The following is a 20,851-nucleotide window of genomic DNA, read 5'->3' as shown; positions in this document are numbered from 1 at the left end:
CTGTGGGGGGGAAACATTTTCCCAATTGGTCAGAGCATAAAATAGAAGAAGTGTAATGAACAAAAAAACTAATTTCATTGCTGCCTGTGGAAGTGAGCTGAGTTTGAAAAGCTTGTTGGCACTACAAGGAATAACGTTCCTTATTCTGTGCATTATATGGTTTCCTACCAATTCTGTTATTTATGAACACTATTCATGGAGATAAACACAAGTTGTTAATGGATAATAGTTGTAATCTTTGGTATGAATCGAAGGCAGTGACATAGGTTGCAGCAAAAATGAAGTCCCTCCTATGCCCAGACAAATAGCTCCTCTCAATACTGCTTTATAGCCTGAGTTCACTATTGGCAGAGGCTTTTCCCAGTCAATGAAAGCATGGCGTCGTAGGGATGTGTGTCCCACAGGCTGCAGGAGACATTAGGACCGCACACAGGCAGTGTGTTTCCTTCACCACACACCATAAAATCCCCTACCACACATGGCTGTAATAAGCCAACAAATTAAGCCATTACACCGTTTTTAAGGTACACAGACATCCGTGTTTAAATATTTTAAGAGTGGCAAGGGATCTCTCACCGCAAGTTACACTGTGTGTCTCAGACCACCAGGGAAATGGACACCAAATCCACTCTGCCATCGTACCTCCATGGGATGGTTTTCATGATGACTCTTCCTGCAGAAACACTCTATTCTGACCAGGTAGAATGGTGCGTTTCTATAAAGTCTATACAGCAATGGAGTCTGGTGGAGATGGAAGTTTTGAGAGGCGATCCCCGTCTCTTTCCAGGATGTACTTGTACGGGCACAATAACATTTCATTAGAGGCAAGGGCTAAATCATTTGGCACAGTGCATCATTGCCCCCCTCCCCGGGCAAGGTGGCTACTTGAGCCAAATCTAATGATGTTTTGTAAAAGTCTCCGTTTCTGTCCCATTCTGTATACAGTTTAAGAGCAACACCCATAAAAGTTCATTAAGCTGCTGCTGTAATGGTGTGCAGGGAAGTACTCCATAAGCTGAGAAAGGCAGAGCAAGACTCTCTTGTAAACCCTCTAGGGAACTTTCCAATTAAATACTCACTCTTTTACTCTAATAAATGGCAGAGAACTCAAGCTTTTCCTACATGTCATATTTTCTCCATACCTCGGGCTATGAGATGGTTGCCAAAAGTTGGGAGTCCATCTTGAGGAATTTAGTTTAGGATGGTTTTAATTGTTTTCCATGTACAATAGTTTTTCCAAGCTACTGTTAAACGGAAAGGGCTTCCCTGGGATGTTGGCATGCTTCACCGGGGCCATATGTGAGGGCTTGATTCAGACAACCTGTCTGGTTTACATGTTACAGTTGTACCATCAGTAGATGGCAGTAGGTCTGTCTACCACAGCCACTAGAGATGACCAATACTGTCATGTTCTCTGTAGGTGGTGGTGATTAAATTGTATTTATTGTAACATTGTACAATCAAGCCAACAGACAGTTTTCCTGTCAGAAGTCAGTTGTACAAATTTTCAATCACTGACAACAAGGTTAGGCTACTGTCCTGTAACTATATGTCAACAATACACTTGCAAATACAGTGCCTGTTGATTGTCATCACAACATTTATTTTTATTATCTTGAATTAAACACTGGGAAAACACTCACTGAATTTCAGTAACATAGATTTAATAATGTAACATAATTACATTGTTTTATAGATACAACATTTCTAAAGTGAAATGATAGGGTAGGCGGCTGTCTATATACATGACATAGTTTTCCTGGGTCATCATCACCTTTGATTATTATTACAAAACATACATTAAGTAGACGATCTACAAGTTCACGACGTGTTGCACTCTCAACCTTGTAGATTTGCTATTTTCAAAAGAGTTTTACATTTTAGACATTTGAAAACTTGTGAATGACATTCTGCAAATTAAGTATTTTACTTTTGGTACTTTAGGTATATTTTGATGCCGATACTTTTGTACTTTTACTCAAGGTACATTTTGAATACGGGACTTCTACTTGTAACAGAGTATATCTAGTAAAAATATCAAGTAAAACTGACCATCATCAAGTCTAACACATCGAATAACCATGTTCACATCTTTGATTGGTCTGCACATTTGGTATACCTGCTAGACACCCACCGTGCATGTCAATCACCAGGAGATCGTCCAATAGCAGAGCGCATCAGCCCCTTGACTCCTCCCTGGTGTATAATTGAAGTTTCTTTAGTTTCTCCAGCGGAGGAGAGTCCACACTACTACAGCACACACACATACACACACACACAAACACACAGCAGTGTAGTCCGATCTGTGGAGAGGGATTAAATACACACAACTGTCGGACCATCATGTTTCCCAGGAACGTAATAAACGTGCAGTGTGCGACCCTGTGTCTATGGATTATAGTGTTAATAGCCCCGGGAAGCGTGCATGCGAGGAAGCAGCAGCAGGACGACACTTTCTTCACTGCCAGTATTTACCGAGCGAGATGCGCGTCGAGATGCCTCAGCCTGCACATCACTCGCATCTCGGCGTTCTTCAAGCACTCTCAGGTAGGAGCATGTGGTGGTGGTCAGAGATAGGCTTTAGTTGTCCGTCCCCCCAAAAAACTTTTCACTGATCTATTCTATCTGGATTCTATTTAATAGGCTACACGAAATAAGCCAAGTGTTGTATTATCTCGTCAGTGAATCATTCTTACATTTAGAGTCCAGGGGTCTTCAACAGGGGGTCCGGCACCCTTTAGGGGGGTCCTCAGAGCTACTACAGACCAGGGGGGGCACCAAATGTTTGTGTGATAGGAACCCTTTTTATTTTATTTTTTACATTAACCACATTAACCCTAGAATTCGTTTTCTGAGAGGAACATTAGCCAAAAATAGCAGATCTACAAGCTCTAGGGTAAGCTTGTATATTGGCTATTTTCGGCAAAGAGGTTTGGTGTTGGTTTGGGGGGGAAAAGAGCAGATCAAGTAAGTTTTCCAAGTATTGAGGGTTTAAGTGGTTAACTGTCTTAAAATATTCATTAACATGAATCCAACACCGATGACAGTGCTGTCAAACAAGTCTATGAAAAGGTTTAATCTGCAACATAATGTTATACAATATGTAGTGGGGGTCCCTGCTTCATCTCTCTCTCTCTCAGCATTGAAGACCCTTGTTTTAGACAAACCTCATTAAAACTGCTTCCCGACACTGTGATATGAGCACTGAGCAGCAGGTCACTATAATGGTGCTGACATACTTTTTCCTACAGTTTTGTTGCCTCTCTGTGTTATAATATTATTATTACTGGCAGGAAAATGAGGGATCTTTCCCAATGAAAAGTGTCCTATGCTGGCCACAGATCTCCGCACAGGTATGCGATATGACAATGAAGTTTACTTTAGTAATAGCACTAGCCTTGGATCAAGACTATCATAGATGTAATTTAAAATGCATCTATGATAGTCTTGATCCAAGGCTATAATAGCACAGATTTCATTACTATACAAAATGAGTTACTGATAAAGAACATAGGCTACTGCAGTATTATTTGGACACCGGTTTATGCTTTATACGTTGCTTCAATGAAGCCAGTTCCTTCTGTTGTGTGTGATTAAGTAGCCTAACATGTAACATTCATTATGCATTTACATGTGAGGGACTTCACTAAGACGTCATATTGGTGGGCTCTTCTGTAACCAATTTATTTTATGGGCAACTTAACTTGCCCTCACGCAAGTGCAGCTACTGCCTCTCAAATTAATGACGACCTTTTAAGACCAGCATTCCCACAGAGCTGTTGTGATTCAGTTTATGTTTGAAGTTATTTGCTAAGGAATTAGCTTTTGTCCTCTGGGTGAATTGGTATGTGGTGTCAGAAGTTGTTTTTCATCCTCCACTGGACACACTGTTCTCTGCCAGGACTCCAGAACAAGGACTTGGCCAATGATCCTTCTACCCTCTGCTCCTTTTCACCATCTATCTCTATCCACTGCCTGTCTTTTTTACTTGCCTCATTTGCATTTGCAAGGCTTTTCGTTCTCTATAAGCACTAGGTGCATTAATGGCTCTCTAATTGTCAGGAGGATGCATTGTATAAAGTGATGTTAAACTGTAATTAGCAGCGATAAATCAACTCTCAGTGCATTGTCTCCCTCTCTCAAGTCTTGTCTTATCTTGATGTTTGAGAGCATTCATTAATCTTAGGATTTCCTATGGAACAACTGGGCAAGAATTCTGGTAGGCTATTGTTCTTGTAGGGGTTTGCTATGGGGACCGCAAATGTGTCACTGTTGAGGCATGAAATCAGCCACCAGCCCACTGAGAAGTCAAAGGAGATTGAAAGGTAATTGATGAGGTTCCACCTCTAAATGAAGAGCTAATAGTCTTGATAATTGACTGCAGAGCTTCGGTCTCCGATGTGGCTAACATCAGGTGGGTGTATTCGCTGAGGGAGAAAATTAGAAGGAAATACTTGTCTGTAGAGTAGTTTTGGGGAGTTGATAATGGTGTCTGCATGAGCAACCTTGCAGGTCTAAGAATAGATGGCAATTGTTGCTGATACTCAGTGAGGAGGACTGTTTTATGTACTGTGTTCTCAACAGGCCTTTCATGTGGACATGGTGTGTGTGTGTGTGTGTGTGTGTGTGTGTGTGTGTGTGTGTGTGTGTGTGTGTGTGTGTGTGTGTGTGTGTGTGTGTGTGTGTGTGTGTGTGTGTGTGTGTGTGTGTGTGTGTGTGTGTGTGTGTGTGTGTGTGTGCACGTATGGGGGGGTGTCTAGTCAGCTGCAAAAACACATGGTTCTCCTCCCCCCGGCCCGTGGCCCTGCCACCAAATGCCAGCATCACACCTCGTAGGCTTGTAGAGGATATACACACTGAGCTTCTGAAATCTGATGTAAATACTTCGTCACATAACGGAGTCGCACACCAAAAATAGCTGATCTACAAGCTCACAGCACATCACATCTGCAACTTGGTGTGCGAGCTATGTAGATCATCTATTTTCGGTGCGAGACACTGTTGTGCGGCGGAGCATATATTAGGTATGATGCTGCTCCATTTGAGGTCACCTTCCTGCTAAATGCAGGGGCCCACTTGGGCTAAATGTGATAAGCTCTCATGTAGTGTTGCCTCGACACCGGCGCATGCTCAGTCAGCACAACCTACAGGTGGATCTGCTTCCTCTGGCAGATCTTATTACAGCAATGGGCCGACGGGCGCTTCAGCGCTCCACTCAAATGATTGAGACGGCAGACCCCTTAATTCAACTCGGAAAGCATTCATCCTTTAGGGGTCATTTAATACTCGATAAGGAAACCAAGACACACAATGCTTTCTGTTCTAATGGAAATGAAATGTTTCAGCAGTATGTCAAAGAGGGCCACGTTAGCCCACTGATTTACTTTTTATATTTTTCACAAGTATAACATACTCTGGAGGGATTGCTTCTCATTTGGATTTGGACTCATTTAGATGGTACAAGAGCCAATTTGTTCCAACACATTTTTACAGCTGGAATTTGGAAAATCTGTTTTTCATATTAGCTTTTCTAATCAATTTGTACACTCTCCGAATACTGGTGTGAAGCTGACAAAAGAATTTAGCGCTTGCAGCTGCTGTGGATTCGTACCCAAGTCTGTTCTTTTATATGGCTGAATCAGGGTGCAAATCAGATGCCGTTTTAATTGTCACAAATTATGAATTAGTGAAGTGGAAACAGACCGTGGTGTTACAGAGTTGGGAAACTCATGGGTAGGTCATTGGTTGTCAGATTTATAGCTTCGATAGATTTATTAATGTCATACTATTTCCAAATACAGATGTATTTATTGACATTTTACTCCATTTATGGGGAACATGTCACACCAGTACAATAGACAGAGGGGAACACCCAGCCATAAATATTAGCCTTGGACACTTTAAAATATTAAGAGCGAACTGGGGCCTCTGTTCACTAATGCATTCTGAAAGCATAGGGCCTGTAGTGGATTATTTATGTGAGGACCTGTAAAGCCAAAAACAAGGTGTGTCTATAAGGTCTTGTTATTACATTCAAAGTCATAAAAGTAGAACATCTTAAATTCAGCGATTCATTTCCAACGTGCAGCGTAGTGAAGTTTAAGTGTTGCACTTGTGTAAGATTTGTGTTTTTTAGCGCAGGGAAGAAAAAACATTGGAAAGTAGTTTTTCCGTGTCCCCTTGTTTTTGCCTTTGATATTAAATAGCTCGTGGTGGAATAAAACCACAGCCAGAGCTCCTCTCATGTGTGGAGTTTTTCATTAGCGAAGACAGCGGATGAATAGGGGTCTATGTAGCTTGGCCTCACCTCACTGTAAATGCTGTTAAACCATGACAGTCCTGTCTGTTAGTCTACCTCCCCCTCATCCCCATTGCTGCTACACCCTTCTAGTTACCTCCTCTGACAAACAGCCCGCATTCCTAACTGGAGACAACTTCAGACCATCATTAGCTGAAATTGATCACCCATGCTTTCTTATTAACCTTGGATGTGGACAGAGAGAACATTAGCTCACTTTCACAACCCCTATCAAATAATTCATACAAAGTGAATAATTTATGAATGAACACACACACACACACACACACACACACACACACGCGCGCGCGCACACACACACACACACACACACACACACACACACACACACACACACACACACACACACACACACACACACACACACACACACACACACACACACACACACACTCATACACACATCTCTCTCTCTCTCTCTCTCTCTCTCTCTCTCTCTCTCTCTCTCTCTCTCTCTCTCTCTCTCTCTCTCTCTAAATCTTGAGACCCTTTTATTTTTGCTCTCAACATGTGCCCTGAAGGGTTAGCTATTTGGGTGTCAGCTGAGAACCCCTGGGCTGTTGAAGGACACTCAGGGACACTAGTCTGTGCTCTCTGACTCAAAACCTGTCCAGAATAGTTCAAGGAGTCATCATAGTCACTTAGAATGGGTCTATGTTACTCATTCATTGGCGCTCGAGAAGCAGGTGGCCTGAGCGGGACAGATTGGTTTACTCCAAATCAAAGAGGCCGATAAGAAACAAAAGATTTCCACTTTCAAAAGGAGGAATGCTGACCTCAAAGGTAAAGCGGGTTTTTGTCCATGTTCCTCTCAGATGTCTAGACAATACAGCGAATCAGCGATCCCCCTGGCCACCTGCTCTGACTTCTCAGCTGACACGAGCCATATCTCTCTGGCATGAATTCCCTGTACATGTCTCCGACAACACCGAAAAGGCCGCAAGCTCACCTCAGCCACACACATAGAACAAGCTGAACCTTCTGGGCTCGTGTCTTCCTATATAGAGGATATCTGCGGAACATTTAATCCTAGTTGGGAGTCCTTGACAGGCGTCGAGACTGCATAATGTTCAGACTGAGGAATGCCATGGGTGAGTCACAGGGATGAAGTCCTGACCTATAATTATTCCCCATTGGTCCCTGACATGGTGGGGTCAGACCCGGACAGCTGGGGCAACATCCCACTGAGCTACTATGCAACGAGGGATAGTGTCACACTGCAAAATTAGCTGCTCCATGGATCTAGACCTGTCGTCACTGACGGATAGGCAAAGGGGAGGTGTCAGAAACAGGACTGGTGATTTAGGACACGGTCTAGAGTTGTGACAACTTGTATAAATTATCTTGAGGGATTGTGCTGCCAGTGTAAATGTCAAGGTTTTATTTACTGGGTGTCACCAATGGGGAATTTGTCCAACATTGATGGATCACTTTTCTTACATTTCTACACTCAACAAGGATTTCAATCATATGTACAGTTCTATATTTCCTTGAATATACACATTATTTTGATCCACATTCTGCCAAAGTAAAGAGATTGTATTCTGTGCCTGTTCTGGTATCTTTCTGTTTCAAAGTTTCAATCATGTTGAAAGACGTTATTGTATCCACACGTGTAAAATATTGAAACTAGTCTCTCGATTTGCTAACGTGCTAAGCTTTCAGACTTTCTGTTTTTCTTCTTCTTTTTTGTATCATTATCGGCACCTTTGGTGGAATAAATGTGCTGTTCTGGACTTGACCATACAATCATGAATTCCTTTGAAGCTCCCTGACCGTTATCCTTGACACCAAAAGCACAGCACTTACTGGTACTGGTTAGCAAATTAAACCCTTTAATGATAAGTTCTCTCCTGAGGTCTCATGGGAAATTTTCTCTGGATTACATTGTTGAAGAAGGCTTTGAACTTGACATTGAACTTAAGCAGACTTTTTGCCTGCAGACCTTTAAAGTTAGGCCCTGTCTGTCTTACCTACCTCAGTGCCATATTATAGTGGTGCAATGCCCCTCATTGCTTATTTATACCTTTGTTAATGGGAGCTCTAACACAATACCTTTTCTAAGAATGTGCCATTTAATTTTGTGTTTAAGCTTTCCTCTCGTTCATTGATTATAAAAAGAAATTGCATAATCAATGAGTCAATAAGACATGAAGCCAGCACACAAGCTTTCTACCCCTGAAGACAAAGCTCTCCGCCACAGTGCTTAAACCTCTTGTAGCCTCTAGTTGCCTTTTATGTTCAATCAAAAATATGTTAACCACTTAAGCCCTGTTTTATACTTTGTCATATCATGGTGTCACGTGGAAAATATAGCCGATGTACCAGCTCACAACGTGTTGCAATGCATGCAACACATTGCGAGCTTGAAGATCAACTATTTCGATTTTTTTTTAAGTTTAACTTTTTTTGAAAATTGTTACTTTATGGCAGAAAATATTTGCAATGAAATTACATAAATAGGGACACCAGATTGAAAGTTATTAAATTACATAATATATTATATATATACAAGCTTAAGTGATTTACGCGCTCTCCCAAGGACTCCTACGATTCTCTCAGAGAGGTATCAGGACACAATTAGGACCTATGTTTGTCTTGTTGGGAGGCAGAAAGTGGCACTTCCACAGCAATTATTGGGGGGGGGGGGGGGGTTGGAGGTATCTGCTGTCTACACAGGAGTGCTGACATCAGTTCCTGCCGCAATGACCTCAGGGATGTCTGTTGAGAGATCAAACAGCGCTTTAGAAGAGCTTAGGTCACCATGCTTCACTGAAACTGACCAGAGGTCCTCCCTGGCACTGACGATGTGACCCTACTTCCCTGCTTATGTTACCCACACAGCCACAGTCAGCATACAAAGCATACCTAAAGTCACGCTGTAAAGTGTGTGTGTGTGTGTGTGTGTGTGTGTGTGTGTGTGTGTGTGTGTGTGTGTGTGTGTGCGTGTGTGTGTGTCTGTGTGTGTGTGTGTGTGTGTGTGTGTGTGTGTGTGTGTGCGTGTGTGGCCTCTGGTATTAAAAACTGGTAATTACATGTACGGTGATGGAAGAGATTTGGATTTCACAATACTTTCATTGGATGAATTGATGACTGTAATTGTGTTTTCAACAGAGCTCAAAATAATGACTCATGCCCCCCTTCCCCTGTCCCCTCTCTCTCTCTTCTTCTCTTACAGAATAATGGATCTTTGGTGTGGTGCCAGAATCACAAACAGTGCTCAAAGGTAATGAATCCAACAAACCTATTGTTTTTAGATACAACAGAGCGATATTCAGTTTATCATCATAGCTCCAAGTTCAACCACAGAGGGCTGGGGAGAATCCCCCTGTGAGGATACTCTTGATTTATAGGTGCTTCCTAGATTGCTTTTTCTTTTCCATTGCTATCCGTTTGCACTTTTAAGTAAGACTTAATGAGAGAAAACATGAACTGCGCCTCCCACCTGATTTATGAAGGTAATGTATGATTATTTCCGCTGTTGTTAATTTTCAGTAGGCCTTATGCCATGGAGCACTTCCCCGAACTGCTTGTTTGTGTTTTCATGGCCTGTACCCTACCGATGAAGGTTGATACAAAGCAGGTGTTGACGGCTCCTCTGAGAAGATACTGCTGACATGTTCTCTCTGCTCCTTGTGGAGCTGTTGACAGGGCCCTCGCAGGGTGTGCTGTGCAGACTGTAAAGCTACTTCGTCACAAGACAGTGTCACACACAGAAAATAGCCGATCTACAAGGTCACAACTCGTCGCTGGGCGTGCTACGTGTTGTGAGCTTGTAAATCTGCAATTTGTGGTGTGCGACACCGGTGCACAGCCAAGTATATTGAGCCGTAGGCACAGAACGGCATATAGCTGGCATCGCACACAGCTAGAGTGGCTCACATGCCAGTTTCGCTTGCAGACGAGAACCAGCTTAACAACACGTTGCATCGGAAATCACATCCTGTGGGCATGCTACACTAGGTTTCAGACAGAATTAAGACGATGCATTCGGTTCCTGTAGAGGCTTTCAGTGCTGTCGGCTAATGAGGAGTGAAAATACACATTCAAATCACGAGTGTTCATTTAACTCTCAGGATCAAATGAACAGTGCAGGGCAAGATGCAATCAATATGCACATGTTGACCATTCATGGCAGCGTGTCTATGTTTGACGTTCCTCTCTCCCCTGTTTCCTTTGCATTAGGAAACCATGTCTGAATATCATACAGGAAGCGTACAAATTAGTTTTAATCCTTGTCTTTGTGCACCATAACTTATGTATATGACTGATTCATTTTGCATGGGGCACAGTTATAAAAACAAATAGACTCTCATGTAAATGATTGGGTTTTTTATTGATGACCATAGCATAAATCATGCTCCTTGAAATGCATGGCCTCATGGTCTTAGGGGTTTGTGTGCTGAACATTTTGGCCAATCAAGGGATTACAAATGATGACTAACTGGAAATACAGGGAATGTGGACTGACTTTATTCATTATGCTGACTTAACATGGCCCAGTTTTTGTTGTGATTAATCACAATCAATGTCTTTTATTAACATCTGTTTGATGTCAAAATATTTCTACGTTGTGTTGGAATTCAAATCACTTCCACCATGACAATTTGAATTAGTTGACAATGTTAAGAACAATGTAGTTATTGTGCACTGTCCTGCCTTTTAATTCTATACTTACACACAGTAGTGCTGTTTCCTGAGCTTAAAATAGCCGTATTTTGAATACTAGAAGTTCGGGCTGCTAGGCATCCCTCACACCTACGTCGCACTGCCATTCCGACCAATATGCTCATGTATGGAGATCGCTGATGTCTTCGGTATGTGCCCATATATGGGCATGCTCCCTTTTGTGCCCATATATGGAGCTGACTGATTTGTTTGCGCCTGATACCATGACACAATTCTTGCCAAGAACAAGGTTAGGTAACGTTAACTAATATTTATTTCATGTTTTCACTTAACTGCCTTAGTTTGTACAAGTATTGTAATGACCCGTTATTTTACATGGGTTACACGTTCTGATAGTTCTACTTGAATGGTGTCAAACGTGAAATAATGACTTGTGTAGCCTACCAGACAAGTACATTATTCCAGCTAGTGTTTCAGCAGCGCAAGGCAAGCGTTGTAAGTAAAGCTTGTTATGTGACAGGATGCTCAATCAAGCATGTAGCGTCCAAGTTGGTTGAAAAGGCTGGAATGAAAATACAGGATAGGACAATGATGTCACCATCATTTGGAAGTGTTTCAGACTCGTGGAGGCATTACCACTAAATCCTCGATCTCTTTTGTCCGGCACTGAACACACAGAAGCGCACACAGATTTGACACTATAAAACATTGCGCGGTAGCCACGCCCACTAATCATATAGGTCTTTTTTTACAATCAAATGCAAATTTCCCCCCAAATTCGATGAATATTAGAGGTTGGAATATTTATTTCCTAGCACTAACACACAGGTATATAGGTAATGGACTGTATGGGCTATGTCATTCATCTGACATTTTATTTGATTTAATAAAAAAATCTTTGCATATAATATTTACAAGGGATGTTCACTGTTGTCAGTGAATTTCTCATGATCTGTTCCCGAAGTGCTTACAAATTAACCATTCAGTAAGATACTTTTAAAAGGATTACTAATAGCATCTGGTCATCTTCAAACCCCTAGGCAAAACATAATACATCTGTGAAAGAAATGCCTGCTCAATGACTCAAAATATATGTGAGGTTCATTTGTCATCAAGTTTGACTCTGGTGTTTTAAAGTAGAGGTATAGCTCATTTAGAAGGCAATCCTTTGTTTTCAGCATAATGCAGTGAAGCTTGTTTCTCTCCTTTCCACAGTGATAGCCAACATTGGTTCTTGGCACCAGGCATTCCCCAGTCATTCATCAGAATTTTTATGTTTGAAAAGGCTTTCGCTGGCTGCAAGTCCAAGCACAGCACACTGTTTTCATAATCATCCAACATTGCTTAAACTCTGCAAATGTCAGAGATTCTTTAATGGACTTCTTGTTCTCTCTCCTCTAACAAGCATGTCACTTTGCACTTCTTTACCCTACTTGGAGGAGGATAATTTATCGGCAGCTGGATTTGATGAAACATCTTAAAATCCAATAATGCGTCGGTATTACAGTGCTCTGCTATTCGGCTATCCATATAGTTTGAAAAGGTCCCCCAAGATTTCTATTCCTGTTTCATATCCAAGGAAATGTATTATTTTTTGGTTCAGTTATTCTTGATCCGTCCAACTAACTAGGTCATGACAATATACCGCTGTTTAATTTGGGTCCACATCTCAGGGCTTCAGGAGTGCACATACTGTAGCCACACTTCACATCTCCATCTTTGTACTTTATGGGCTGTGTGTGCGCGTGTGTGCGTGTGTGTGCGTGTGAGTGTGAAAACACAGAGCTATAGTGGGAGCTCTTAACAATCGCACCAAATGGGCACATGCTGTACAGTGGCTCCCAATGAATAGCTCTACACCCTCTGATTAGCCTCTTCACTTCATGAACAGCTCACAGTCAAACAGAGAGACAAAGGCAGTGGCTCTCAGGGAGTGCGGTGAGGGCAACAGGCCTGTCCACCCTGGGCTCTGTTAAAGAGCCACAGGGAGCTCCCCGCCGGTGAAGATAATGTGTGGAAGGGCTGCTTAATTATTTAGACAAAGATGTTGTGACCCCGTCCATCTGTCTGCCGTTTCAGGATATCAAAGCCTCCCGTCGTCCATTTGAGAGGGGAAAGCCATCTCGGGCCATCTCAGATGCAGTGTCCAGAATTGGCCCCCACTCCTAGTGTCCCTATTGTCATGATAATTAACCTGCTTGCCCTTTCTCTGGGGCAGAGAGAGGTGGCGTTTGGAGGCCTGGGGAGTCATTATCATGCCATAACACTAGTCCAGCAGAGCAGCTCCATTCAGCAGAGAGACGCCAAGGGGACAGGCAGCAGACATTTCTATGAGCTATTGTCGTTTTATCTTTCTACTGTTAAGGCATCCCACTCGAGGAGTCTCGATGTGCTCCCTAAAAAGTTTAAAGACTCTAGGGTGTTCTCGGTTCCTGTTGGGGCAAAAAAAAGGGGGAATTAAAGTTTCTGCAAGTGTATGAGAGAGAGTGTGCAGAAGTGGCCAAGAAGCTTTCCACATTCAGAGCATGGCTGATATTAACAGGGTTGCTTTCCCCCAAGGGTGCGATCCAGACTCCAAATCAAATGCTAGGATTGACTTTAGGCAGCTAAAAGCCAGCCTGCAAATAAGCAACGCAATTCATTACCCAGGCCTGGAAAAGAAAAACGAATCTGTGTATTATGCCTGCATGATTTGGCTTGTGTAGTCATTAGGACATGCTCATTAGTCCTCAAGAAAAAAAAACACATAGTGTATTTCTAATAAACAGAATCAAAAGTGTTTGTTCATTGTACACTTCTTCAACAGTGTCACTTAGAGAATGGTGATCACTAAGCTGAAAACATTTAATCACGAAAAACAGCTTCTCCAGGAGAAAAGCTTTAACAACTTAAACCCTATATACGTCATTAACCGGATTGATTGATTGATTGAATTCACGTTATTAACCGGATTGATTGATTGAATACTTTATTAACACGATTATTAACAGTACAGGTAGTAAAGTCAAAGGTTATGCTAAAAGGATAACACAATTGCCAATCTATTGCGACGTGTTGTGAACTTGTAGATCAGCTATTTTCACCTACTGTTCACCCTCAGCCAGAATAGGATGCTAGGGTTCAAGCGGTTAAACCCAATGTCACGCTGCTACACATTATTCATGTTGAAAACCCATTCTTTTCACTGGGCAACACAGACATACAACAAAGTATAAATTTGCCCTTAGGAAGCAACATTGTCAGGAGACATGCTATTTGTTGGCAATGAGTCGTGCATGTTTTTCATATAACTCACTCAAATTCCCAGGTGCCTCTTTTCATTCCGCTCTTTTTGTCCCGACCCATCACACCCTAGTTATACACTCCAGGATAAGAATAAAGGAGTGTTTACACTTTTGGATTACATCTGTCTTAGTTTTGCATTTAGGAAGCTTTTGGAGCGGGTTTGCTTGAATGACAATCGTTGGAATGCTACTATGTCTTTCATTCAAAAGTGTCTTTCAAAAGAACGCTGTCAAGCCCTGCTCCCAACCCCCACATTTTCTCACGGCAAAAATGAACCAGTCCAAGTTCTCCAGCGGTAGTGTTTTTCTAGGTCAATCAGTCCAATAAAATTAAATTGGTAGCACTGGCTCTGGTCTGAATATGCATTAATCTTTATTAAGAAGAAAAATAACAGCATATGCAGAGGGAAAATATCACATTCCTCGCTGGCTACAAACTTGAAGAGTGTGTCATGGCAATTTACTCAGGACTTCGTGTGGCCTTCTTTTCTTTGGCGGTGGGCAGTATATTTTGGGGCGCAGTGAAAAGATCTGATAAAGTAGGTGGCGGTTGTTGAAGGTTTATGGTGGGGGCATGGCTGGAATTGTTGTGCGCTTGGATAGACTTCAAAGCACCTTTTGGTCATGTTGAGGCCAGACGTCCGTCTCAACACCCTGCTTCGTCCTCACAGATGACAGACCACACCACCAGCGCAACACCTCAGAGCACGCTGTGGTGGTGGAAATGGCTGTCGAGTTGGCACTGTCTGGATTCTCTGTCACTTTTACAGCTAAATCATAGTAAGTGAAAGAGTAAAGGGCTGCGCACAGCCAGTTTGACATAATGGGTTGTCACACCGGTACACAAAATAAATATGCCTACTATAATAACTAAAAGATTGCTTGGGAGGGGGGTATTTCTGCTGTAAGTACAGATCAACAAAAGTCACATCACTAATAGGTTCAACAATGGTTGTCTTTTGGGGTTTTTTGAGGCAATGTGTGTGTGTTTGTGTGAATGTGTGGGTGGCAGAGGAGAATGTAGTTGCTCTGGTCAGTCCCAGCAGGAAGGACCTGATCTGGACATGGCTGTTAAGTTTCATGGGCTGAGGAGGGGGTTGCTTCATTGGCTGCTATCTGTGGAGCTCATTATTCACATGGTGGGTGGCAGAGGGTGAAACCCCCCACAGCAGGACCAAAGACAGAGGCAGAGGAGAGAAGACTGAAAGGCCATGGAACTAAACCAGAAGTGTTGACTGACTCTCTATAGTGGTGGTAGTTCATATCTAGCTAACACAGCTCTCTCTCTCTCCCCTATGTGCAGCACTGTCATGAAGCAAATAAGCAATATAATTATTTACCACAGAGCTGATCTGATAATTTTAATTTTACAGCAGAAAATAACCATTTAACCAAGAACCAAGTAAAGGTTTTATCAAGCAGTGTTTTAATTGATCCCACATAGAACATGAAGAGTGCCTACACAGTTTTAAATAATCAAAGCTTCACACCCTCTCCTTGTCTGATAGAATTTAATTCCACACAGTTTCTCTTGAAGGATTATTGTAATCAAAGCTGCTGTAAAATCCTCTAACCAATAATGTCCAGGCAGTCACACGCAGTCTGTTCTCCTCAAGTGTTTATTCTCATTCTGGGGCTGTATTGGCAGAATGTGTTGGCACCCTTAGCGGATAGCTTAAGAAGTCATCTGTTGATACTGTCATCCCCACCTAACCCAATTCTCACGTGTCTCCATGCCACACTAGAAAAAAAAAATGTATTGAAATTGTTTATTTGGTTTGTTGTTTTATTTTACTTTGTTACAGAAGTGATCTTGCTAGCAGTCATGTTGGAGAAGGGAAGATTAGAAAGAGAGTGTCCAAAAGCCATTGTTACACAGAAAAATCCTCAATGTTAATTCATCTGTTTGTAACTCAGAGTGTACATTTAACTCTCAATTTAAATGTACACTTACAATTTAAATGTACATATAACTCCTAGAGTTAAATACGAACACTCAGGATTTTACATTGTTGGTGGTACTGTCATGGTGGCTTCTCATTGCATTCAGATTGCATTCAAAGCTTTTGCATCGTCCAGTTAAATCCCATGGATTGCCTCACTGTGACAGCGTTGGAGGGATGGATAACATGAATGTGTGTCAGACAGACACTCAGTGATACTCAACTCTCCCATCCTTTTGACCTGGAGGTCAGTATTGCAGCGCAGTAGTTTACAGTCAGGAGGATTTACCGACTTAATACCCATCTATCTGCAATGGAAAAAATACACTAACCTTTATTCATTTCATTTGTTTGGTCTTTAACTGTTTGGATCTCCAACTAGCTCACAGCGGCGTAATACAAAGCACTTAGCCCTTGATGTACCCTATGACCCCTTTATAGAGCCGACTTTTGTGATCTAGCAGATTAGTTTTTTTTACAGCGTGGCTCTGCAGGATCTAGATCGTTTAGAAGAGCGTCTATGTATCTATCTGTGTGTCTGCCTGTGTGTCCGGAGCTAATCTTGCAAAACCTAGACCGAATAGCGACAAATTTCTTGGGCACGCTGCCAATAGATTCTTTCACATAATGCTTTATTCTTTTTTTAATATTTCACAGAAATTTTATTATGGAAGTCAATGGGGCTGTGATCATACATTATGTCATAGATGACTGACGTCATAGGCTGGCCACATTTAGTTCCCATGGATCCCGAGATCCACATGATTCAAATGTTATTTCTCCCCTTATGTTCCTTGGCTCTTCTCTTTTTTTTTACGGGAGGGTGTTGCAGTTCAAATGTCGCCAAAATGACCTTTGTTGTAATGTGGCAGTTAGTGGGAGTTGGCACAAGTGAGTGGGATTAGTGGATTTGAAGTGTTTTCTCAACCTCATATAAACAAGGGGAGATAGTGGCGGAATTTGACTGCAGCACAGGATTAGGTCAGCCTGCCCTCAAAGACTTGTCACGTTCCACATGTTTTGACCTACATTGTGACTGAATCAGGTTTCAAATCATAACCCGTCTCACTTTAGATGACACACGGTGCTTGGAGTGGTCACAGCGGGAGGACGCCAGCGGAGCCTTAAAAACCTTTTAGCCTTGTTTACTATGCACCCGACGCTCAAGGGAGGACATTCCCATAACAAATATGCTTTTCCCGTCTTCTCCACGGAAAATGTGAGCCGATTATCATAGCTCTAAATCTACTGTGTCGGAAGTTTAAATAAATGGCTTTTTTCTGCTGGGAAAGCATGTTATCGTATGATCCCGCATTTTCCAGCTCTGCTTTCATGCGTCTGTTCGCGATGACATTGTGGCGGCTTATGTCATCACTGTGATGGTAAGAGAGCACACGGAGGAGAATACAGTAAATCATCAGAGATGTTTTGCAGAGTAACATGGGACCGAGGGGGGAGAGGGATTAGCTTTCCCAGGCCATGTCACAGTGAAAACAGGACTACTGGCCTCTTTATCACCAATCTGACCCCACATGACGGCAGACATCCTGTTGAGTCTAATTGTCATGAAATGTAAACTGAGCCCAGAGGAAGGTGATAACTGAGGCTCTCGTTACAGCCACTGTAATTTGGAACCTTGTCATCGCATAATGTACCAACACAAAATGTTGGGGGGTGGTGAGACCTTTTAACCACTTTCAACCTGGCATCCATAACCTGGGAAAAAAACCTACAAGGTCCCATCGTGTTGTGTTGAGATGTGAGCATGATCTAAAAAAATTGCCCAACACGTCATAGTAAGTATAAAATACGGCATAACATATTTCTTAATACGACAAATAGCCTAAAATAGCCATAGTAGTTGGCGTAGTCAAACTTGGTGTGCGTGTCGCCGACGACCCGAGGGACTGCAGTGCCCATTTGGGGACATACGGAGATCCGGTTGTCCAACTGCTATGCCCAGATAGATCGACCGACTTCAAACTCGGCTTGCATATCGGAGAGGACTCGAGGGCATGATGCGTCAAGTGGGAAGTCAGTTGGATCAGTCAATCTACCAAATATATAAAGATAAAGAAAAAGTGCAAAGAAATCCCCATATATAGGCCGTCTGGTCAAGGCCCTTTTCGTTCAGTTTCGTTCCCATCAGGTGGATCTAAATAATCTCTGCTTCTTAAAAAAGATCTATTGGTAGTAAGTAAGAAACAAAAAGTTCTCCATCTGCTTTCCTGCAGTATTTTTATAATCAGTGTTTAAAGTCGGTACTATTTCTTACTAGGCGTAGTGATATTTAGGGCAACCAGACTATTTTGTCCCGCTACTCCTCCCACAGTTTTTGCGCCACACACTTGTGCCATATGTCAAAATGACCGGCTTCATCGGGAATCGTGTGCGTGTATTTTGCTAAGGGAGAGAAGTTGTATAATTTAATTGATATTCATTTATTAGTGAATTCATTTTCCCCATTGACTTGCATGAGAAACAAATGCGCAAAATGTAGCCGTTTGATGCAAAAACATGATTTTTCAATCCTCTCAAAATGAAATGCAAGTGATCTCAGGAGTGACGTGACAATATAATTGGCTTACAACATTTGTGGGAGGGGCCATTTTCTATAGTGGGAGAGGCCTACTTCTTAAAATCAAAACGCCATGTATCAGGAACGCAGGATCCGATCTGCACCGAATTCGGATCGCACGTGTACGGCCTCCAATGGTATTCCTCCCGGCGTATTCCTCGTGTCCCAGCGACCGCAACCCGCGACTCGCGTCGGCGCAACACACGCAATTTCCCAGAATTGCGAATATTCTAGTTTCAATAGGGGTGGTGAGGTTTTCGGTCACATGCATGTTGTCGGCCAATAGGATGGCCGCAAAAAAAAAAAGCTTCAACTCTGACCAAAACAAAGCAAAAATATTTTGTATAATTCTACCGGCGTTTTATTGACATTAATGTGAGAGGAAAACAGCAGAAGGATCAACTCCCTCAAGCAGAAACGTCAGCAGGTAAGCCACACACACACACACACACACACACACACACACACACACACACACACACACACACACACACACACACACACACACATATATATATATATATACTGTATATATATATATATATATATATATATTGTTCAGATCAAGGATATTGACACTTATGTGTGAATTCCATGCTGCTAGTTTTGCAGCATGGAATTCACACATAAGTCATAACATCTATTTACCTTCTCATGGACACTTTGGTACATACATAAACACCACAAGTATGTCTTTTATAATTATGGCAAAACAAACCTGTAAAAATGTCATGCATCTACAGTGAGAATGTATAAACATGTTTGATCTCAGTGATAACTCAGACATCTTTACATCTTTGACAGCTAATACACCAGATGTTGTTGTGGTTGATGAGGTGTCTGTATTAGAGATAGCCTGCACTTTTGACTCTAGCCTAGAGGAAGCCTTTATGACCACGGTCATCAGAGGACAGTGTTACTGGAGGAGACAGGAAGTTCCAGCTAAACTAGTTTTTTGTTCGTCTACGTAGCTTCAATAGGTGTGGTTTCCATTAAAGTGAACAGGTACAGTAGACCTAATAAATGTTGATGAGAAAGCATGCCGATGGGACAAAGGAAAAATACTTGAGTGTCAAAACAGTTAATTATAGAGTAATTCATGAAGGGCATGATCTAAAGGAATGTAATGTCACAATAGTTTGATTCAATGGTGCCTAACTTTGATGAGAGTTGAGGAGGAGGTCTCATGGTGAGGCTGTGGATCAAGGGTTTCCATGGATTATGCTTGTTGAGTGTTATTATAATTGAGTTGTTATTGTTATTATTGGACACTTTGAAACACTTTCTCTCAAAAAAAATAATTATAGAAAAAAAAGAAAAAGAAAAAAGTGCCACGGACATAGAGTTTCATACATGTCCTTGTATTTTAGGAAAAAGGTTTGGTGATGCAGGGCTGCAAGACATACTCATTGAGTCTGAAGTTGGTGCCCCAGAATCCATCAATGGTGTGATCAGTGTCATCCACAGGAGATGCAGTCTGCACTTTCATATTTTGTCATATTTGTATACTATTTTGCTGCTGTTGCACTGTCTGACCATGTCACACCAACATTTCTCTGTTCATACCTGTGAGTGACAGGCCTGATCTGGGGGGTGGGTGGGGGGTTGATGTACAAATGACACATGCTGTGACACACTGTGGTATTTTAATACACATTTTATACCATATTTTGTAATAATTTGCAGCTTTAGTGTATTTATTTTAGTCTAGTCTATTTTTGGCATTATTCCAATCTAGGGGGCGTGGTAACATTTTGATTGATTTTCAGCCATTTTGGGCCAAGGTGTGCTGCTTTTTTTTCTACCTTTCATTACACAGTAGGTTGTGATTTTTTTAATGTATGAAACATAAGCTTTTAGCTAAATGTACTATGTGTATGTTTCATTGTGCTGGGTGCCAATCACTTCCGTAGAAGTGTTTTCTTTAACAAATGTGTTACATTTCATGATCTAAATTCAAATATGAGTATACTAAGGCACCAATACTTGTTTCAGATGTTAAGTATATGTATTTATGACATTTGAGAAAGATTTTGTTGCCAAAATCAATATAACACATTTTACAAGCAAAAACAGTAGCACAAGATTTTCGTTTTTT

At 41.8% G+C, this 20,851-nt stretch overlaps 1 protein-coding gene across 1 annotated transcript in view; it reads left to right on the top strand.

Annotated features, from left to right (window-relative positions):
* Positions 1-2,272: 2,272 nt before the first annotated feature.
* Positions 2,273-20,851, top strand: part of anos1 (anosmin 1) — a 45,716-nt gene continuing 27,137 nt past the window's right edge. Inside the window, exons 1-2 of the mRNA XM_080456638.1 lie at positions 2,273-2,547; positions 9,498-9,545. Coding sequence (XP_080312764.1) covers positions 2,344-2,547; positions 9,498-9,545 — 252 coding nt within the window. The 5' untranslated portion in view covers positions 2,273-2,343. The remainder of the gene's footprint in view (positions 2,548-9,497; positions 9,546-20,851) is intronic.

This window comes from Gymnoscopelus braueri (genome assembly GCF_963280865.1).
Source record: "Gymnoscopelus braueri genome assembly, chromosome: 18".
NCBI classification, from domain to species: domain Eukaryota; kingdom Metazoa; phylum Chordata; class Actinopteri; order Myctophiformes; family Myctophidae; genus Gymnoscopelus; species Gymnoscopelus braueri.
The sequence above is the reverse complement of the archived record's forward strand: the minus strand, read 5'-3'. Positions and strand labels throughout refer to the sequence as shown.